Below are 23,264 nucleotides of genomic sequence, written 5' to 3'. Positions count from 1 at the left end.
TCTGTCTTTCAGATATTTGCACAGAGATGAAAGTGGACTTCATAAGCACCATCAGTCTCAGTGACATCAGAGTCTGTGTGGCAGATGCAGATAAGGACGAAAAACCAGAGCAGGAGAGAATAGAGGAAGGAGGAGGCAAAGCATTGTTTCAGTTCAGGAAAAGATCCCGCAAGCGACGTTCATTCGTGGAAACAAATTACACCTCGACGGTATCATACCCAAGGTCCGACACAGAACTAAAGCAGGCCATGCTAAGCAATAGACTTCATGAAAACCTTTCAGCTGAAGCCAGTAATTCCGAGATATTGAGTTCTGACCTTGAACGTTCAGTTCAAACCCAAAATCCTAGTCCCACTGTTTCTTCATTGACTCATGCTGAGGGGGAACCTGCCCAGCTTGAGTCAAAACCCATCCTCTCCAAGTCTTGCCTCCATGGACCAGGCACTGCGGCAAGTGTAGGATCCCAGGAGCAAACCAAAAATTCTTCAACACCCACCAGGAAAAGAGAAATGGAAATGGAACCTGATGAAATGGAATCCAAATCTGTCACTGACCTCATTAAGTCACCATCTTCTACCATCACTGTTGTCCGTTGTCGGGTGGATCCAGATGGAAAGGAGAGCGATGATCTTACAGTAGACAGGAAAAAAGAGGGGGGGCTACAGGGGGAGATGGGTGATGGGAAAGTGACAACAGAGAAGCAGGAGCCTGGGCCATACAATACTCATATGTTTCTGCCAGAGATCACCCAGAGAGCAGACAAGGTGGAAGACATGAGAGAAGAGAGTGAGGGAGGTGAAAATGAATGTGGCTCACAAGAACCCATCACTGAAATGGCATTGGAAGACAACACATCCTCGAAAGACTTTAATAAGAAAAACTTAATTGAAACCTATCCATTTGCTGCTAGGAAAAATGTATGCACCCCCAAATGTGTGCGTGAAGATGACTTAGCTTCTTCATCATACTCTCCGCCACCTCCTCCACCCTCGTCGCCTCTTCCTCCAACACCAATGCTTGACGATTCCCAGAGGGTCTGTTTGATAAGGGAGAAAAGTATAAGTAGCTCAACCAACATGTCTGTCTGTCAAAATCACACAGATGAGGTACAGTCTTATTTAGACATGACGACCAGTCGTATTGAAAACGAAGCCATCAATCCTGTTAGTGGTGCCATGACTTCTAGTGATGAGATAACGGACAGCACCAATTCAGACAATGTTTTTGATGATGATGATGATGATGTGACTGACTCCATAAATGAAAAGGTTTCAAGCAGAGATACTTTACCCATAGCTGTAAATTACAGTTTGGCTCCAATGAGTAAATCTGAGTCTCAGTTGAGTGGCAAATCTCTTTTCGATAGAACCACTGAAGCCAATACGAGCATAGTGTTGGCTCATTCTCAGTATACCTGCACTATAAACTCCATCACAACAAAGCTTGGAGCTGCAACAAGTGTTTCTGGTCCTAAATTTAAAACAGGTGCTGAACTTAACAGTGTGACATCACCTGATTCTTGCTTAAATCAAAACGTCGATAAACCTGAAAGTAATTGTACCATGCTTAGCACGAAGGCTAAAGGTGGGTTTCCTCTTCCCATTGTTACAAAAGCTAACACGGCTACCATGCATGGAAACCCAGAAGAGGCTCATACTCCATCTCAACTTTTTTTTCAGTCCTGTTCTTCCAACATCATGGGCCGTTTGTCTGCCTCTACGCTTCGGGTTAAAATTCAAAACTTGCCACTTTATTTATCACGTTCCCAAGAAATGCTAAACAAAGCTGGATTAGACAGTGTGCCACAGAGTCCTCCTCTTAATAAGGGAGACCCAGAGATTACAATAAAGGTCACAGATATTCATGATGTAACGCAAACCATAGACTTGGAGATGGACCAGGCTGATAAGTCAGTGGAGTCAGATGATTCAGACTCTACAGTCACAGGATCAGATGTAGATGGGGAGATTTTTGGAGAAACTCCCCTAGCTAAGTGTTCTTATTCAGTTGTAGAGGAGATGGGAGTGGCGAATAGAATGTTAGTAGAACTTGATAACTCGGCACCGCCTGTTCAAGATGAACCAATGTCACAACAGAACAACGAGATTGCCGGTGGGTTCACCCAAAACACTCCAGGACCCATAACAGAGCCTCCCATTTCGACAGCAAGCGCCTTTGGAGGAGGTTCTTCAGATTTGATAATGGACACTCCAGGGCCCATAAAATATGCTCCCGAATCAAAGACAAAAGTCACACTTCCAGCAGAGTACATCATGGATAAAGTTAGCACTCAGTCACACTCCATCCCACCTCCGATAGTCGTGACTACACAAAACCTAAACGGGCCAGGTTTACTTTTTCATAGTCAGCCTCAAAAAGCGAGACGGACCAGCAGTGACAGACCTTTAGTAGGTCTTTGTGGTCCAACAAATAGAGAGACATCCCCATCAGAAACACTTTCGTCAGGCTGCAGGGTTTTTACCATCTGTGAAGAGCCTTTCCAGATGAAGACAGCCGAGGCTGGGGCTGCTCCACCATTGAAACCTGAGTTCAGTTGCAGTTCCGCGTTGGCATTGGGATGCGAGTCTGTTGTAGAGGGGATCCAGATGCCTCTGGATGCTTGTGGTTGCCCAGCAGTGTACACCAACTGTTTCAGTCGGGAGGGCAGCTTTGACGAGGAACTGACAGTGTACGAGTTCTCTTGTCAAAACAGCAGAATGACTCAGACATCTGGGAAGGTTCTTCCTCTCATCACAACTCCTCCAAGCCCCACCTTTCTCTCCAACTCCTCCACGCGCTCTCCGTCATTTCCAGACGCCATTCCATTATCCTCCTCTACCTCTGAACTCAGCCCACTTCTTTCGCCCCTTTCCGACATCCCCGACTGTTTTCAGTCTCAAACGCACAAGAACACTATTAATAGTCTAGGTCAGCAGCGTTACCCAGAACCCCCAGTAGGATTTCAGGTCTTACGTGTTGATGTGGACCAACTGCTCTCTATCTTGGAAAGCAGCTCTGTTAACCGTTCTCTGGCAGGTCATGGAGGCCGCCACCCAAGGGACACCTGCCCCATCCACTTCACCGAGAACAAGCGGGTGCTCCAGACAGAGGCACGGCGGTTGATGACAAGCTGCCAGATAGTGGTGGGAATTAACCAGAGCCCCGAGGACATGCTTCACTCCCTAGCTGACAGTTTCCGGACCCTGGTGGAGTTAGCAGGCATATGCTTGTGGTTCTCTGGCTGCGACAGGTGTGATCGGAGGAACGCAGAGGCAGTTGCAGGTCTTGCAGACGTTGCCCGGTCATTCAGGGACTTCTGCCTGGCAGCTGAGCGTGCCAGCAGTAAGCGCAGCTGCCAGGACCTGAGCACCAAGCTGCTAGCCAAACAGTGCACCGCACTCACCGCCTCGGTCTTCTGCTTCACTCAACTGTTCCGCACTCTCACTGCACTATGACTTGACAACAGCCTTTGCAGACTTTGAAATCACCACCTGTGTGATACCTCAGTTTCATGAGGCCACCAGGGACCCACAGATGTGGGCATAGTGCAACCAGGGCTGGTGGCACATTTACATGCAGTAAATGGGGGGGGGGGGGGGGGATGAGAGGTCACCTGGAAAGCACGTTGGTGTCTTGGAGTTTTGATTACTCATTGAGTTTGATTACTCAGATGATCATAAAAACTCTCAGAATCATTGCGCAAGTTCGTGTTTTTGTGCAGGTAATAGGGTGTGGATTTTATGATGTGCATGTGCTTACTGACCAAGCACACAGTCAGACAGCAGCCAGGCTGTAGGGCAATCCAATCTGCATCGGCAGAACCTGCCTGTATTCCTGTATTGAGGAACTGATGTACTTGAATGTATTCTCCATCATTTTTATCAAGTTATTTATTATTAGAATACTTTAATGACCCCCAGTGAGTCTCCAGGCAAGTAAGGAATGTAAAGATAAATGAGGAAGGTCTTTGTAGAGGTTTCCACTTGTAGGTTTGGACACAGGGATAGTGGTGTTTTAGACCTTTAAATTCGGTGTCCCTGTGGTGCAATACACAGCAACATAATTCAAACACCAAAGTAAGACATTCCATTTTAAACACCACTGTGGAATTGTTCATGTTATGTTTTGTTACAAGTTGCTATTTTTTGCACCTTGGGGTCACCGCATTGTACATACACCCACACACATACATGAATTCAGTGGGTTGTCAGTGAGGAGAAATTCGGCTGACACTGTTTACAAAATCCAAACTTAAGAGCGAGAAAGGATTTGATTCATTCTTACTAATGAAGCCTAAACCTGTGTTTGCTGTTTTATAAATCCAATAGCAGAATGCTGATGTATGCACATTGCATTATTTAACATAAAAAATAGGTACATTTTGGATTTGGAACAGTACTTTGCACATTCAATTTGTTGTCTGTTTTGCACAGATATTTGGTATCATTCATGGAAATATATTAAATTTTCCATTTTTTTTTTCTTAGTTTTTTCAGCACTTGCCCTTCTCTTCTTCCAGTTGAATCACTGACTCCTGGAGTGCATGGTTATATAATTGTCAAACACCAACCTTTGCATTTACTTTTTCTATCAGCAACTAATGTGTCTGTTGAGATCAAGATTCTCCAGGGGAGCCAGCGATGATATTTTCTACGGAGGGTGAGTTGCGTGAACTGAAAGATTTAACTTTCAGTCAATCTGCAAGCTTTACAACATGAGACAAACCTGCACATCTGCATCTGAGCTTTAAGGACAGTTAATTGGAAAGACTTTTTACCAAGTTGAACTATACTGTCCTTCACACTAAGTGCATTATTATGACTGATTTCCTGATATGACCACAAATACTAGTAAACCAATGATTAATTATGGGCACAGGTAGCCCAAGCAGTGCCGAATAACAGTTTCTGTTTGCTTTCTCATTCTATGATTGACACATTGTGTGGGAGATAAGAAAATATCAAACTGGTCCATTTATGGGGTGACGGACTCTCCGGAGTTCCTTGAACTCAACACATTTGTCACAAAAAAACATGCAACACTTACCTACCTAAGGCTAATTATTGTTAATGTGCCGTTTTGCTGCAGCTTTTTTACTCGGGATGCATCATCTTTAAGTAAAAAAAAAAAACAAAAAACAACAGGATTGGTGCACAGGAGACTTGCATGTTCACTGGAGGAGTTTTAAAAATGCATTTTCGTGACAACAGGACTGGGAAAACTAAATGGCCTTGTTTCAGTCTCTAAAAAAATGACAATTGTGTTAATCACTCCCCATTTATTTGGACTTTTTCGTTGAATTTCATCACAGCAGAATCTATTGATATTCTGTACACGATTTACAGCGGAGGAAAAAGTGAATTGCCATTATTACAATCTCCATGAGAAAATTGCCCCAAAGTTTGTATTATTATCATATATGCTCACAAAGCATGCTTTGTCAAGCCATAACATGCATTGTTGTTTCATCAGGGATTTTATCTGGGAATGACTGAATGATGATGTCTGCTCTTGCTTTGTAATGCTCAATCCCACCATTAAAAACTGTGTCCAGACTTTGTTTTGATTGATGTTACCTCTTTTGTCATTCAGCCATCGACATGATTAAAGCGACGACCACTGCTTTGTTTTGGGAGACAATTCAGAGGGCAGTCATTTCTCATCATGTGTCTAACCCTAAATTTCTGAGGTGAGCTACATTCCGTGGAAGAATGTTGTGTTGAAGAAAAGCTGTTCCCACCTTCACTGTCTGCTTTACAGCTATTTAAAAAGCTACATCCGCTCTGGTGTTCCCCTGAGAACCAGGATCAGAGCCTCACATTTGCAGCTTGAACTTCAGTCGGAAGGAGGACAGATTGCAACACTTCAACTCCATGGCAAGGTGTGCTGTGGTTTCCTGTGATAAACTGCCTGCATTTCCATCTAATGCCAAAGTAAGAACAATGCCAAAACCATATCTTATATCAGTGAAAAATGTTGACATATTTCTTCAGAAATGCCCCTTCAGTGAGAGCAGTGAGCTCAGCTGCCTGCAGAGAATATGTGAAGCAGGAAGTGGTCATGGAATCAGAGCCATTTGTAGTTTTCACAGCTAAACCAACCTAACACCCCCTCTCTCATAGATGTTGGGCCACAAGCAACTCAAGCGCACTTCATCGAAACACAGTTCTTTTCATTCCTTGAAATGTGAGGATAATTTGTTTGGTTGAGCACAGTAAATCCTTTGAGAGTGATATTGGTCATATTGGAGCAATAACCAAATCAACTTGCGGTAGATAAATTATATCTTTTGGTTTGCATGTTAGACATAGAGCATTAAATCGGTGTTTCTGAAAACAATTTGTAAAGCCAGGCTCTTAAAATTGCAGGCAAGTCCTTTGAGTTTGGAAGGTGCAAACTTTAGTTGATGAGTAAAAATATCCTGGACATGAAAAAACCTTTTTAGCCCTCCAGATGAACAGTGATGCAGGAAAAATGCTTTTTCCAAGATCAAGATCCCTTAAGTGTACTTTGAGAGTAAGGATAAGAGAGGATGTAGTCCATAATACCTTCGAGAGCTTCTTATTTAAATGGGTATCGAGGCTGACGAGGCTCACAAGTCTGAATTAGGAATTATAACGATTTATTGGTTCACACTGAACCACATACAGAAAAAAGAAACATCAGATGTAACGTGAGACAGAACCATTGACAAAATCTGTAGATCTACTCAAAATCTGCAATGATGACGCAATGATGACACAGTTGTAGCCAGACTGTTGAATAACCAGCTCATTTGCGTTATTAAACTGAAACGAGCAATCAGGATGATTTTTTGATATAGCCCCAGCTGATTATTGAAATGGTTTTCAATAAATAAATTGACTGTACCAGTCTAAGGTTAAAGATAGGGCCTGGCTGAGTGTATGGATAAAACCTAAACTCCCGGCTAATTCTGCTGAATTAAAGTTACTAAAACAAATCCACTTTAATATTGACTCAGAGTGTGTTTCCGAAGAATGAGAGCTTCCAGTGAACAGTCTTGTCATTTAAATGCATAAACATTAAACCAGCAAGTGTGATATTTTAACAAGTCCCTTTAATAGAAATCAGTTATAAATCTCGGTCAGTATGAGGACCCAATCCTGGACAACAATGGCAGCTGTTATACGGACTAAGATTGTTTCTAGGGCAAACGGCGTGGACACAGCAGATGGAGCAGGATTTTGTTCAGGGCTTGAACAAAGGAAGTGGCTCAAAATTGTAGTACATGCAATAGGTAATGCTGCAGGAGATCAGTGATTTTCTTCATCACAGGCTCAGCAGGAAGAGGTAAGGTGTCATGATTTCGAAGGGTGTGCCTGACCCTCAGCAGGTAAGGCGTTTCAAGGGGTTTATTTGACAAGATGAATGGAGGGCTGTGCTGGATCCTGGTTGTTTCTGGGGTCACGGGAACTCACGAGGCATGAAGTTCTGGAACTAGGCACTGGTGAGGAAAGTCAAGACGTAGAATTCAGGGACGAGGAACAACCAACAATCTGGCACAGAATAGCTGCGGCAGTCTCCTCTTATTCTCCACCTGACAAGGCCCGATGAGCGGCAGGTGTGCACTGCCCCCAGCTGACATCCAAATCAGGCTCTCTGGTGAAGAACAGAGGGGAAGGGAAATGTACGTAGAGCCCTAGCCCCGGACCCAAAAAGAAGTCGCCTCTGTATAACCTGTCACTGTAACCCAGGGGTGTCAAACTCGTCACCGTGGGCCACATCAGAATAATAGTTGCCCTCAAAGGGCCGCATGTAACAGCAACAGTATAAACAAAACTAAATATAATTTAAAATAAATGCAACTACTTCATAATGTTAAATCATGTTTCTTACTCATTCAAATCAAAATTTAACACATGCATTCCCATTTTTCTTGAAACAGCCTTCCATTTGCATCAACTTTTCTCTTCCTTGACATTTAGGGATCATTTGTATTTCTCAATTCCACTTGTTGAAAATAGCATCGATGTGGATACACTGCAATGTAATCGGCATGAATTGTGGGAAATGTAGTTCATGGTCAATTGACACATTTGACTTGTTTATTGCCAGACAATTGGACCTTTTAAGACGTTCTCGCGGCCCACATAAAATGACGTGGCAGGTCACATTTGGCCCGCTAAATGTGACATTAACCTGAGAGATTAAGCAAATTAATTTAGATACCAGTTGCTTAATAATGCAGTCTAAAATGATATAAACAAACTCAAATATCAAATTCAAGACTTAAATAACTCTAATTTCATATTGCGCTTCATTACATTTTGCTTACATTTTGCATACCCATATGCTGTATATCCTGCAGTCACTGGGTAGGAGGTAGGCTCAACATGTGGTATGCCAAAGAGAAAAACCCATTCACTAGCTCATTCACTTGGAGGCAGTTTAGAGTTTTTCTGCGATTGTCTGGAAACCGGAGAACCCGCAGGAAAACGCCACACAAGAAGATCAAAACGAGAACCTTCATAGTCGCATCTATGATTGACCTGATTCATTTCTGTTGAAATTGTTTCACCTTTACTATGAAACCTTCTTCATTTTTATTTATTTTTTTTTTTTTTATAATAAATGGTATCTTGCTTCTCAAATTATTTGTTGATAATTAAATGGCATCTTTCTTCTCAATTAATTGGAATGGGGCTCTGGACCAGGAGGTGATACACAAAACAATAATGCAATATACAATGTGCAAATGTAGTCAAGTAAGTTTGATAGTGCAAAGAGATTGATAAACTGATGTACATTGCTGTACATATACAACGTGAACATGATTTACAGCAGTATTTACAGTGAGCAGCATGTAGTAACAGTGCGGGATGACATGAGACGATAAAACGTCTGCAATTTGATTAGGAGGTAATCTTTACTTGAGGTATTGATGATAAGGTACAGATGTTATTGTTAGCGTATGACATGATGTAATTATATATTGTGCTGAAGTCCATCTATGTTTTGACTTAATGTTGTGTTTTACAGAAAATCGTATGTCCTCAGATTACATCTGCAGTAACTGGAAATGTCATTAACATTAGCAACTATATCTTTTGAGTGAAAATTATCCGTAATGTTATATAAAAAGGCTGATGCCGCCCCCGTTAGGTTTCCATCGACACAATTACTAGTAATTATATTTGTATGCATTTTTGTACAAACTTGACAGACAGAAGGCTGCCGAAGAGGTGTGTACTTTTAATACCGCATCAAATCCAAATACTTTTTGTAGCTGTGTTGGAGGCAGCTCTTGAAGTGACATTTTCACTTTGTTGAAATATCTCTCTTGGGAACTGCAGTATTTCTTTCAATATCTTTAATTGTGCTGTGAAAATAAACAGGCCATGTATTCACTTTATGTGCAGCCCAGCTGTAGTCCCAGGATGTCTCTCAGAGCGGTAATGATTGAGGCCAGGGGTTGTCTGAAAACCACCAGGCTACCATATTTGTTGTTTTTAAAGTAAAAATACCACCAACATTTTCCAGTCATGTGTTGCCAAAAATCATGGTCCTACGGAAGAAAGCCAACAGCTCCACCTGTTGAGTCGAATATATAACCCCCAGAAATCCCCGCACTTGACAGTGTTTTTGACATGCCATGTTGGTTCAGTTGATTTTAGATAGGAAAAAAAGGAAATACGACCTCAACCGACAAGTAAATTCATCCCCAGTTAATGTTTTTTTTTCTGTCATGACACCACTTGCCAAGTCATCGCAATATTATCTCTCTCTCTTTCATCAAACGTAAAGCAAACAGGATGGAATCGGTCTCTTTCTCTTTTTTTCTGCAACTGAGATGGTATTTCCCCCAAAAACGGACAAACGAGACACTACTCTTATCAAATGCATGCAATGTTTCTTCTTTATATTTTGAATTGAATATATTCTTGTGCTCCACTTACATAAATACGATGTATCACTTAATCATTTTGAAACATAGGAGATGTCACCCAGCTTGCCAAATACTTATAGCTTTAAATTTGTGAAAAATCTTGAGTACCAGGCAGTACAAGTACAAGATGTTTAACGGAGTTGGAGGTCTTCATTAATAATCTCTGATCAGGCACTCGTGAGAGCTGGAGTCAAGAACAATGAAGACAAAGTTCAAGTGTTCTGGATGGAAAGTAGGGGTAAGTCATAACACACGCAAAATCACCCTATTTTAGTTGTAAATCTTCCGGGTTAATATCTCGAATTTACTCCTCGCAAATTTTGAATGCCATCAAATGAAGCTCACATGGTGGATTCTGCATATGAGACTGTTGAGGAGGACCACACAAACCAGGCGACTCAAGGTCCAGGTCACGCTCGGAGCGCCGCCTCTGCGGTGGGAGACGGCCTCTCGAGACACAAGTAAACGTAAGACGACGACTCACATTACTGGTCAAGCTCCTCATCTTGGCCACGGGACGGCTTAGTGGTATTTTACTAGTTGGCCGGCTGAGGTGACTAGTTTATTTTCTGACCATGTCGACTAAAATCTCCAATGAGTATTCTTTTCAAAATTTGGTGTCAAAATCTTATAATTCATATTTCTTGTTAATAAAACTACACCTCAGCCTCGTTTTTTTTTAAGCTTTTATATGTTGTGTCGGTCTGCCTGTTCGATCTATTAACTCTCCTTATCCGGGAACAGTAAAATAACACATCAATTTAATACGGGACTCTGGCAAAGTTAAAATGAACTGCAGAAGAAACACCGTTTTATGTACAAGTCCAGTCTAAAACTGTTTTTTAACTGATGAAAAGAACAAAAGAGGTGATTAATGAAGACTTAAAAAGTTAGTAGTAAAAGTAAAATCGAACCCCAAAGTGTAAAGACAAAACTGCAAGCTCTATTTTGATAGGACAGTTTATTTTCCACCATGTAAACAGCAGATGAAATCTTAATAGATGGTAGCTTATTCTCATTTAATTTCATTTGGAGCAGAACTGAGGAAGCATCTCGGGTAAAAGATGAACCGTCTTCGTGAGAAGAAATCACAAATGGATCACGATGGAAGCTCCGTTAATCGACCCGCCGATGTGAGATGTAAGATTAACTCTCTAGATCACCTGGTAAAAATAATAATAATTAAAAAAAAAACAATCCTCTGATAATCATGTCCTCATCAATATTTCAGAGTCACTGTCTAAGTCCAACAGTTTACCTCTACATTGTTGTAAATTTGTAACTGATGTTCAGACTTTAATTTCCATAATTTAGGCTGGTCAAGATCTTAGGTAAACTTTCTGGTCACCATAGCAACGCATAGAAATGTGCTCCGTATCAGTGATGTGCAAGTCATTGTTTGAATCCCAAAGGAAGGTGTTCTACACTTCCATGTATTGTACTTGTAGTTTATTTACCTGCAGCTTTCACCTCCACGGGAGGTGAACGCAGCATCACGCCCACTTTTCACTGTCACGCGTGGCTTGTCAGAAAAAGAAGAAAAGAAAAAAGAAAACACGACGGCCGCTTCTGTCATTCGCAGCTTCAAGAGAAAACCGGCTCGGACATCTGAGCGTTCCGACATGGACACCGACACTGAAAAGTCCGAAAAATGTGACCACGACTGGAAGGATGGTCCGAAGGCGGCGGAGGCTGATCCCGCAACTCCGGGCTCCGGTGGAGGAGGGAGATCCTGCGTGAAATCCATCCCGCTTGTTTATCGCAATGAGCTGGAGCAAATTGTCAAACTCGCAGGACCGGTGGTAAGTAGGACTTTGAACGCACCAGTGTTCAACGTCAGAACTTATTTGCTGCGTTTGATGATGTATTCGGATACTTTTGGCCGCAAAAATAAACCCAAACGGGTGTTTGAAAGTTTTTTGTTGTTTTTTTTTAATTTCCACGATCGTTTTGAGACAACGATTTCAGCCGGTTGAGGTTCATAAAAATAATGCCTGGCTAGAAATTTTCCACAGTTTTCCACTGCCGTGAAGCACTTAAGTTCTGATTTATTATATACACACTCATATATGTATATAAATTGTGTGTGTGTGTGTGTGTGTGTGTGTGTGTGTGTGTGTGTGTGTGTGTGTGTGTGTGTGTGAATAATGTTAGCTCTCACTTTACAGCTGTAAAGCATATATGATATATCATGTCAGGAAAAGATGCTGCAATGTAAATATTACTGGGGAATTTATATTTGTCAGTAACAACATTTCAAGTTGCAACATGATAACTTATTCTGGAATTAGAAAAAAAATGAATGGGTTCATCGGGAAATATTGCCAGAAGGGTTTTAATCATGTGGGGTCACTCACAAGAATGCAATATTCAACAGGAACAAGGGTAAATTCACAAATAATGCACTCTTCTGTCAACTTTGTTTAATAAGTGATAATCTGATGCGTTAGTAAAGGAGCTGTGATATCCTGTGCACAGCTCAGTGATACTAAATACTTACAGTATACTTACAGTGGGGAGAACAAATATTTGATCCACTGCTGAATTTTCAGCTTTTCCCACTTGCAAAGCATGTAGAAGTCTGTCATTTTTATTATAAGAACTCTTCAACTTGTGATTTATTTACCTGCGTCTGATCTTGTTACTTACCAACAAAGGTTTCTGTACCAAATATTAAGTTCTGTTTTTCTGATGTATCAAATATGTATGCCATTCGATTTAAAAAAAGATTAATTACTTAAAAATAATACAATATGTTCTCCTGGATTTTGTTTTCGATTCCGTCATTCACCGTTGAAGAGTACCTATGATAAAAATGACAGACCTCTACATGCTTTGCAAGTGGGAAAAGCTGAAAAATCAGCAGTGTATCAAATACTCATTCTCCCCACAGTATAGATATAACCTGACTACACAGGGACTAACCGGAAGACTTTCCGGAAGGTTAGAGGAAAAACAAAGCGTGGAGGTCAAGACCTTTAAATACACTTCAGCAGCAGCCTTACATCCAATTTTCACATTAGTGAACAAAATGATTATCATCATATTACTGAATAACAAAAATTGGTCATGTATGAACATTGGTTTCTTGCTATTTTAAAGAATATATATTTTGGTATCTGCATTCTCTTCTTGCCTAATGTCGTTATTGTAGGGTTTTAGTTGGGGAAACACTTGGGTGACGGTAAAATGTTTGTTTAATGAGCAACAGCTGTTGTTGGCCATGGCCACGAGCCTGCAATATATACTGTATAACTAGCTGTTCCCCCTCAATTTCAGGTAAAAAAGCCCAGAATTCATCGCACCCCAAACCACACCCATATCATTCCCAGCAACGCCAAAATCACACAGAAAACAAGCATCAACATAAACCCCAACATTTGTGACTCGCTACAATATCATGTGGAGAAACTGATCAGTTACCGGCCACGTTGAATTATACCGCTGATTTATTACCGCCATCATCAAAATTCGAAAGCCTCGGCACTTATTCTTGATGTTAGGCCAAAAGTAAAACAATAAAGGGTATTGCGCTTGTTGTTGTATTCCAGGTCATTTCCCAGTTGATGGTCTTCATGATCAGCTTCGTCAGTACAGTGTTCTGTGGTCACCTGGGGAAAATCGAGTTGGCTGCAGTATCACTATCTATTGCGGTGAGACGGCTTGCTTAAAACCTGACTGTATTTACATTGTCCGTTTTCCTGCCAAACAAAATGTGTTAATAATTTATGTGTAATTGCGTTGTTGCAGGTGGTTAACGTCACAGGTATTTCCATCGGTTCTGGTCTGTCGCTAACCTGCGATACCCTCATATCTCAGGTAGCTCTTCAACAAAGGTTGCCCTCTCCCATGATTTGTTTAGATAAGACAATCAATACTACTTCTCTGCTTGTACTCGGGCTCAGTTTCAACCATCTCAACAATGATCTTTGTATCAAGTTAGTTTTCTTTGACCGGACAAACCCATTGTCACCGGTTTAGTCTTGTTGTTTTCTGCTTTTTGCTTATTTGAGTATCCGTCCACCCATCTCACGTAGACGTATGGGAGCGGTAATCTGAAGCGCATTGGCGTGATTCTCCAGACGGGGGTTCTGATTCTGCTGCTGGCCTGTTTCCCGTGCTGGGCTGTTCTTATTAACACTGAACCTCTTCTCCTCGCTGTCAAGCAGAACCCAGAGGTTGCCAGGTCAGTTGTTTTTATAACTTGTTGGAAGTATTTGTGGCACCTGACCATGAAATAGCTATCGCTACTTAAACTTCATCTGGATCTCTACGCACGCTGAATGACTTCTACGTACACGAGTCTGAGGCTATTATTTTCTCTGATTTATGCCAAAAGGTGCTCCATCCTCACATTACTGTGAAAGTTATACTGAGACGCATGTATGGAAACAGCTTTAGTCATGACAGTAAATGAGCCCTGACTCCGGAGGCGACAGCATTTCAATTCGGTCGTTCCTAAGGCTTAAAGAAATATAGGTGTCATTTAGATCTGCATGAAAACAGTGACGTAGCTCACAGTGGGGTCCAAGTGAGCTGTTTAGGCCAACTTTTATTTCCCTCCGCTTGTTTGTTTTGGTTGCATCATCGGCCAGCATAACGTACGTTTCCTTATTAAATCTACTGTTAGATTACACTACACCTTAGCTACTCTTCAAGAGTATAAATACATTTCCTTTCGAGAGTATATGTAACTTTACATCTTTACATCTTTACATAGAAAGTGTTCTTTTAGTTATAGAATAAGGTTAAACTCAAGCTGACTTTATCTAAACAAAACTTCAAGACAGAAAGCATTTTTCATTTTCACAAACTTTGCAGCCTGGCTTACATAATAAGTGTAAGTGTAATTTCAGATTATAATTTCAATTCTGTACCCGGCCTCAGCACAGTGACACTTGCAGCTTTTCTCCATCTTAGATTTATTGGTGGACTACTGCCATTTCCTTCACAGCAAGATGTGTAAAAATTATTATCTTGCCTTTATCTGTATGTATGTTTGACTATTGTAACATTTTATTTTTTTGTCACGAGACAAGAGAGACATTTTCATGAACTTTCCAATCACCTAAAAACTCTGAATTGCACAGACCCTACAAATAATTCTTGAATATCAACTGCAGCACTCCCAGCCATTAAATGCTAGTTTTAGTTAAAGCATATCAGTCCTAAATCCCATTTTGGAATTCCATATCTAAACTGTGCAGCATCCTTCCAATCAACATAAAAACAGGTAATTTCATAGGACAAAAGAAAACATAGGACAAAAGAAAACATAAGATATGTCTGTACTGGTACTTTTGATCAATTGATATTTCACTTTTTTTTAAACTTGAAAAAGCACAATTAGTTTTTTAAGAAAAATAATTATATCCTAGCATCTTTATTATTTTACTTTTATTAATTTTCATAATATCTCTCGGGACCTCTATTCGTTGCCAATGCCGTTTAGACCTGCATTGTTCAACAACAGCATTACTAATGCATTCTGCACTAAAAAAAAAAGTGTGAGACACCTAATTTTCAATTTCACACTTCTACATGCTTGTTTGTGTCTTCTGATCTGAAGCCTCTCCCAGCTGTATGTCAAGATCTTCATGCCCGCCCTGCCGGTGAGTTTACAACTGCGGACAAAAGATGCCTGCGTTTTGTTCGGTCGTTGCTCTTGAGCTCACGCCAACCCTAAGTTTAAACTTCATGTGCTTCCTCCTCAGGCTGCATTTATGTACCAGCTGCAAGGGAGGTATCTGCAAAATCAGGTGCATTCTCTTAAAACAAAACACAGATGACTAATGTGTTAATGAACTGAAGATCAAATAAACCTCATGACTAAGTTATGCTGTTTTTTAGGGGATCATATGGCCTCAGGTTATAACTGGGGTGATTGGAAATATCCTAAATGCTATAATCAACTACATCTTCCTCTTCTTGCTGGATTTGGGTGTTGCGTGAGTATTTCCAAGTTTTCATGTACATTCAAAAGAACACCTGTGTTCCTGCTAGATTTCTTTTCATTTGAAGTATATTGAATGTACGATGAGACAGGTGTTCTTAACATTTTTTAACATTCCGAAGGACTCATTCCAAATTCAAGTGAATTAATACTACAGGCAAGAGTTAACAATATTTACTTATTAAATTATCCTACTATGACTTTTGTTTAAAAACCATCATAGCTAAAGTAGGTTACTTATACATGATGCAAATTTAGCAATTTAATGGATTTGTTTGCTGAATTTTCAATTATATCTTGCTAATTTTACATGATTTTAATTTGCTTTTTTAGAGGATTTTATTTATTTTTTGTTGCAAGCTTTTCCATAACATACCCTCCAGATTTTGACAGTAGTCAATTTAATGTCTTAAGAAAAAGGATGAAATGCAGCTTACAAGTTGTCGTTTTTAAATGCATACTGAACATAATAGTTTCATAGCAAAATAAATATTATGCTATTGCAAGAAAGCTTCAAATGAAAGATTTCTTTGAAATATTCAAATTTCCTGAGCACACTGAATATATGTTTTCTTCTTTTTAAACATTGAGAAACTCCAAATGTAAACACCTTTTTTTTTTTGTTTAAACTATTCTCTCTTTCTCTCTGTCCAAAAGTGGATCTGCAGCAGCCAATGCTGTTTCACAATATCTGCTGGCCGTGGTACTGTTACTTTACATTTGCTGCCGGGGTTTGCACAAAAACACATGGGGAGGTCAGTCATCCTCCTGTTTTGAAATACAGATTAAGTCACGGTGGTGACTTTTTTCACCGCATCCACGTCATCGTTCGTCACATTTCGTCATGGACTCAGTAATGTTTGACAAAATGACTGCGCTGCGTAATAGAGAGGTTAAAGTTATGGGACAGTGTGGATTCACCTCTTAGTTTCTTAATGTGTCTGAAGGCAGCTGTGTAATAAGTTACTTCATTATAATTACTTTGCTAGTTAATGACGATATTGTCAGTCAAGGTTCATTCCCACATTTACCTTATTTTGAAATGGTGCACAGATATACTGTATATTCAAGTGCAAAGACAAAATCACGGTGATTTTCTCTTTCAAATACGACTGGTTTAAAATTCTGTCTTTGACTCACAGGTTGGTCTATGGAGTGTCTGCGGGATTGGGGGCCGTTTGTCAAGCTGGCCATCCCCAGTATGCTCATGCTTTGCCTGGAGTGGTGGACGTTTGAAGTGGGAGGGTTCCTAGCTGGCACCATCAGCGAAGCGGAGCTGGGGGCCCAATCCATCGCTTACGAGCTGGCTGTCATCGCTTACATGGTAACATCTCCCTTGGTTTGGGCGCTCTGTTATGGCTTTACATGCATTCGGGAAGTGGAGACATTTTCATTTGTTTCCTCTTCAGTTCCCCATGGGATTCTCCGCTGCTGCCAGTGTCCGGGTCGGGAATGCGCTGGGGGCAGGAAACATTGAGCAAGCCAAGCTTTCTTGCAAGATCCCCATTGTTTGTTCATGTAAGAATCCACACGCACGTGGTCAATTTAATGAAACGGCCCTTTCCTGGTCACTGTTTTAACAGACGTTTACGGAAAACAAATATATTTGATACAGAGGCCAGCGCACAGGTAAGAACACCTTCTAAAACACAGACAAGCTCTTACGGACTCAGCGTTGAAGATTAACTCGGGCACGTGTATGAGCGGACACTAAGGTTGACCGTGGAAAATGCCTTTTAAAGTTGATGGAGTTCAAAACAAGCCTGAATCTTTCGATACATCTCTAGAAACCATGTACGCATGGTTTGCACACATTTACATTCAGTAATTCTTGAAGTTAGTCACATCTATGTTTTAAAACTTATCATGGCTAACTTTACACACACATATATTCTAATATTCATATATATATATATGAGTGTTTGTGTGTGTGTGTGTGTGTGTGTGTGTGTGTGTGTGTGTGTGTGTGTGTGTGTGTGTGTGTGTGTGTGTGTGTGTGTGTTTATATATTATATATTTATATATATTTATTTATTATATAATATATAATATAATATTATATATTATATATATTATATAATATATTTATTTATTTATTTATTTATATATTTATATATTATATATTTATATTTATATATTCAAATCTTTGTACTTAAGACCTTAAAACACTTGATAGCCTTAACCTTGACAATAATTTCTTATTGTATTTCTTATTCTCCCTCCTTCCTACTATTATCTATTATTGTTATGTTTTTTGCTTGAAACTCTGGCACAACAATTTCCTTCGGGATAAATAAAGTTGCTCTTATCTTATATATAAAAGTTATGGTATATTGTGTAGCAGCTGTACTATTGGCAACAATCTACTTAGTGTGGAGTTATGGTAATAACAATACTAACAGTAAGTCTTTACACTGACTTAATCTTTCAAAAGTGCTCTCCATATCTTTATCCCATTGCAGTCATAATAGCATGTGTCGTCGGTGGTAGTTTCAGCATCGCCAGAAATGTGATTGGATACATTTTCACCACAGAGCAGTAAGTAATGTCTTTGTTCTAAACAAAAAAAAAAATTGATCAGTTGCACGCCAGTTGTCTTTTTAATGGATTGGTTGGTTAAATAGACAATGATACAGAAATTTGGCAGTCAAAAGTGTATAAACCTTGAGAAACATCATTGTTATAAATATATAGTTAAAATTATTTTTTTGTACATATTTACTTTGAATCTTGGACCCAAAGGTCCACTTGTAATAATGCCAAAAATGTTTAAGAAATCCTTCACGTTAATGTGAACAAAGATCACTTGGCACAGACATTTCTTCAGCAGTTACATTTTAACATCCAGTTAGAAATTTTAAATGTTAGAAAAAATTTGACAAGGCATGAAAAAAGCGGGAGGGTGAAGGGTAGTCTGCGACAAGTTTATAATTGGTGACGTTTTTTCTTTGCTAATTTTGTTTTCATTGTATGCTTTGAAACGTGTCTGTGTTTATATGAGATTAACTCAGAGGCATGGATGGCACTAACAAAATATTAGATTGCTTCTGAAACTTTCCTTTCAAGGAAACGAAGAACCTCTTATCTGCCTGTTCTGCCTTTCTTTTTTTTTTTAGAGAAATTTTACAGAGGGTTGCTGATGTAATGGTTGTTTTTGCGTTCACGCATCTTTTCGATGCTGTCGCGGTAAGAATTAAATTCTCGGTTTCACTGCAGAATTCAATATATATTTATGTGTAAAAAAAAAAAAAAAACGATTTAACCGCATGGGTTTCTTGTACCTGCAGGGAGTTACAGGCGGTGTTCTCAGAGGAGCGGGAAAACAGTTAGTTGGCGCTCTGTGTAACCTGGTTGGATTTTACTTCATCGGTTTCCCCATCGGGGTGTCCTTGATGTTTGCAGCAAACCTGGGCATCGTAGGTGAGAATGAAACAGCCCTCACAACGAAAATGTCCCGTCTTTTGCGTGAGAAGTAAAACTGAAAGGCCTCTTTCATCTTTGCGCAGGACTTTGGACAGGATTAACCATTTGTGTCGCAATGCAGTCGCTTTTCTTCATCATATTCGTGTGCAAACTTGACTGGAAAAAGGCTAGCCAAGAAGTGAGCACCAACGCTCCTCAGTTGTACTTTAAAATCAGGCTTGAAATGTAAAAAAAATGATCATCGCGAAAACAAAACTGTTCTGCGTGTCCGTGTTCTGCAGGCTCTGGTGAGAGCAGGAGTTCATGCCAAGGCGGATAAGGATGCGGTCAAGATGGAAAACACGGGTAAAAAAATGGCAAATTGAGTGATGCAGGCCTGGATCTTTATGCTAAAAGTTCACCTTTAACTTTCTAGACTCAAGTAACAGCCCGGCGGGAGCAATCGAGTCTGCCACCACCAACAAAAGTGTTGAAGAGGACTGTGAAGGTCAGAAAATGCAAACTTCAGGCCAGAGTAAAACTACTGCTGCCGCCCCTGTTGGGGGCCATCTCTCGAACACACAGCTGGTTTTAAGACGAGGGTTTACATTTTTGCTCATGGTGGTCATACTCGTGGCAGGAATCTTAACCAATTACTTCCTAATGAAATACTTGAAGTAGTCCATGTGATCAGTCATTGTAAGAGCTGTGAGTTCTTCAACAATGGGCCAAACATTATATTTATGGAAATAAAGAATCAGCTAGTGGTGGGAAAGGGTTATTGTGACCTCGGTCTGCAACCGTAAACCCCTTCCCGTGGCGAGAGATGCAGCTACACCTCTCAATCTGTCATGGGTGTTCTTTCCTCCACGCAGCAAACAACCAAATCAAATTCTCACCTGGAACTCCTCTGTTTGGTTTGGCTGAATTTCTCAGATTTTGTTCGAAGGTTTGGTGTCGGCCTCGCTGAGTAGAGGTCATTAGATATCTATTTCTGCCGGGGCCTTTGTGATGAATGCCTTCGTTTCACACACTCCCTCACATATTTTAATGTTTTACTCATGTCAAATATACAAGGAAAATAGCTCTTGGATGGAGAAACATAGGAGCATAAGCAGTGATTTGTTTCAATATTATAGATATAAGCGCGAGAAATGTTATCGTCTTCAACATCGTGGGGGATGTTTTATGTGGCCAAATTGGAGACTACAACTGCTCACATACTGTACTGAAATGGCAGTTGTGATTTAATCTTGTTGCTTTGCAAAACCTTCAAAAGCCTATTGGACCAAATGAAGTAAACCAGTATAGTTAAATCAGTTATTTCATGGCAATTTTGATTTAAATAACACTTTTACAGCAACTTCCTTCTCACTGCCAGTTCCCATGGTAAAGTTTGCATTGCCGTCAACATTGTCATATGCCACAATGCACTGGCGGCCCGTGCATTTCACACCTAGGCCTTCAGTAGCGCTCCATTAATCAATCCACCTCTCAATAACTGTTTTATGGCTATAAAAAACATTTTATTATGCAGAAATCCAGTATAAAGAGTGGTTACATCGCAGAGATAACTCAGGAACCAGCACTTTCATCATGTCCTCAAAATGAAAATTCCTGCTTGCCCGAAAAAAAAGGCACGGTCTACCAGTCCTTTGAGATTTCCCTATTTTTCTTCACCTTTTCATTGTGGAGCTCTGTTGTCCTGCGTATTTGCTCACTCAGCTGTAGATCCTGGTTTCCCCAAAAGTATTGGACAGCACTATTGCTTTTAAGCGTCCGGTAGTGCTCTGATGTCTCGTTGCTGCCTTGGTTAGGCAAGTCAAATTTACAAACCCAGTGTGGCTCCAGACACCATGTCGATAGGGAGGTAAATAACAAACACTCCAAGAAATACAATTTGCAGTGGTCCTTGGAGCCTGTGAGCCAGGGGTACCGCGCATAGTTGGCAGACTGAAAGTGATGGACAAATCCTTTTCCTCGTAACAGACCTGCTGTCTACGGAATTGCCCGACCTCTCTTAATGTTGTCCAGCTTTTCTTGAAAAGTCCATCTTGAAAATGGCTTTTACAATAAATTTGTAACCACATCAATTTCTTCTCTTCCCTCAGCAATCATGGGCTGACAAATTACTTATTATATCAACACAACTATATTTGTGTTTGTGTAGCTCGCTACAGATGCAGCCTGCTAGCTCTGGCTAGTAGACTCTTTGATTTTCCAATCATGTGACATGCTGACATTACCGTACCCTTCAAGAAGGCCTTGGTGTCGCAACTCAAAATTTGATTGGTTGAAGCAACACTTAAGTTTTTGCTGGAGCACCTGTGAATCTGATTCTGCAGGCCTCCAGGCAGATTTCTTTGACTTTGACCCTGTCAGTCAACAAATAATGGCCAAGATTTGATTGGTTAAATGCTTTAATATGAAAATAGACGGACAGGGAAAAAGCTACGAAAGGAAGAGGACAGATCATTTGGAGTTTGGAATTGAAGAAGTATTCATGGACAAAATATAATTAAAATCAGTCTGTGATTCAGATATTCTTTAGGTCAGCAGAGAAGGCCTTGCAGGCCGTGACAGCTCACCACTGCCACAATGTTTCTAAATGCATCCAGGATATCAACACCCATGTACGTTATCCATCTTTCATTCCTCCGTCAGAGAGCTTTACGATTTGCACTCCGGCTAAAATTTATTCAAAGGGACAATATCTAAGTTTCTGTGCAAACTGGCAAGGGCATTTCTGGTTATGCAGTACCTCTGTTCTGCATGAGGTAGTAGCAAGTTGCTCTGGGCCAAATTAGCTGCAGATGCGTCATACAACTTTGATATGGTACGTGAAAAATATAAAGAAACAAAAACAAGTGTATGCAGACCTGTCACTGGATAGGGATTTAAGACAGAACCATTGTTTTGGCATTAACCAAAACCGGTGATGGTGAAATATAAATTACCTGGTCATTTAAGAGTATTTTTTTGAAGACTTTAGAATGTGTTGTCTAGTTTAGGTTTGTAGAATTTGTTATCTTTTCCGACAGATTTGTCGACACACAGCGACTCTAGGTTGCAAAGCTCCTTTCTGTGTTGCAGTGGGTTTGTGAAAACCGCAGGTAGTAGAGGTCTGAAATCAAATTTCAGGTATGAATTTGGCATCATTCAAGCCAAATCCATCAGATTATTTTTAATACAAATCGAATTCAGGCTTAGGAGGAATCTAGCAGGCAGTGAGTTGCTTTGTAACAACGGCGCCCTAACAATGTGTTACAGCTGTATTTGTCTGTATGATCAACTAAATGTACATTTATTTCAATGGTTAAAAAGCAACTTTACATAGGTGTTACCTGGTACCACCTCTTGAAAACTGCTCGCTTCAATTTCAGTGAAGGCATTTTGCCCAAAACTACCACCTTCTGTTTCAGTGTTCAAACATACCAGGGCCTGATGAGGGTAAAGTTCTTCATGTATGACATAGAATACCAAACAGATTTTCTTGTTTTTCATAAATTGTACATTGAATGTTTAGTATATCTTAAATGTATGAAATGTAATCAACTACAGTTCTTATGCATTTGCTAACAGTGGAGATCAAGCACACAAGTACCTTTTCACTGAAAACAAGAAATATTTGCGAACTGTATAAATGTATTTATGCAGAGAGGTTGGACTGTTGTCTGTTTATTGCTATTTTACCAATGTAATGACTTCTGAAATGATTGATTTAACAATTTATGTATTATATGAAACTGTCACTCACATTATCGGATAAAGCCATTAAGCACATTGTGTCAGTTCTAGGGAGTGAGTGATTCACCTTTGTGCATTAAATATACTTTGACACCCCACATTTAAATATCTAACCGTTAGCCGATACACATTTGTGGAAAAATCAAAATAAAAAACTATTAAGCGAAACAGTAAAACTGATATTTTGCATAATGTTTTTAACTGCGTGGTACAGTACAATTCTGGTCAAAATCCATCCGTCCATCTTCGCCCGCT

General features: G+C 40.1%; 2 protein-coding genes and 1 long non-coding RNA gene across 6 annotated transcripts in view; all 3 read left to right on the top strand.

Annotated features, from left to right (window-relative positions):
• frmpd1a (FERM and PDZ domain containing 1a) overlaps window positions 1-5,550 on the top strand; it is a 40,517-nt gene extending 34,967 nt beyond the window's left edge. For all 4 annotated transcript variants that reach the window (XM_086142737.1, XM_086142735.1, XM_086142736.1 and 1 more), the window contains one exon: window positions 13-5,550. In XM_086142737.1, the coding sequence (XP_085998863.1) occupies window positions 13-3,455 (3,443 nt within the window). In that variant the 3' untranslated portion in view covers window positions 3,456-5,550. The remainder of the gene's footprint in view (window positions 1-12) is intronic.
• A 62-nt stretch (window positions 5,551-5,612) lies between these two features.
• LOC147214047 (uncharacterized) lies at window positions 5,613-10,296 on the top strand. Its single transcript, XR_015104424.1, has 4 exons — window positions 5,613-5,689; window positions 5,761-5,933; window positions 10,079-10,145; window positions 10,248-10,296. It is a non-coding gene; the product is annotated as an uncharacterized LOC147214047 (long non-coding RNA).
• Window positions 10,297-11,407: 1,111 nt separating this feature from the next.
• Window positions 11,408-23,168, top strand: LOC147214046 (multidrug and toxin extrusion protein 1-like). The gene is made up of 16 exons (XM_086142618.1): window positions 11,408-11,709; window positions 13,459-13,560; window positions 13,658-13,726; window positions 13,945-14,093; window positions 15,477-15,519; window positions 15,622-15,666; window positions 15,758-15,855; window positions 16,518-16,615; window positions 17,003-17,184; window positions 17,270-17,378; window positions 18,323-18,398; window positions 18,977-19,046; window positions 19,148-19,280; window positions 19,367-19,461; window positions 19,565-19,628; window positions 19,699-23,168. Exons 1-16 carry the CDS (start codon window positions 11,530-11,532, stop codon window positions 19,941-19,943), a joined length of 1,758 nt encoding a protein of 585 aa, XP_085998744.1. The 5' UTR covers window positions 11,408-11,529; the 3' UTR covers window positions 19,944-23,168.
• Window positions 23,169-23,264: the final 96 nt, after the last annotated feature.

This window comes from Fistularia commersonii, chromosome 35 (genome assembly GCF_037954325.1).
Source record: "Fistularia commersonii isolate RoL2024-O1a breed Wild chromosome 35, RoL_Fcom_v1.0, whole genome shotgun sequence".
Taxonomy (NCBI): domain Eukaryota; kingdom Metazoa; phylum Chordata; class Actinopteri; order Syngnathiformes; family Fistulariidae; genus Fistularia; species Fistularia commersonii.
This window is presented reverse-complemented; position numbering and strand designations above follow the sequence as displayed.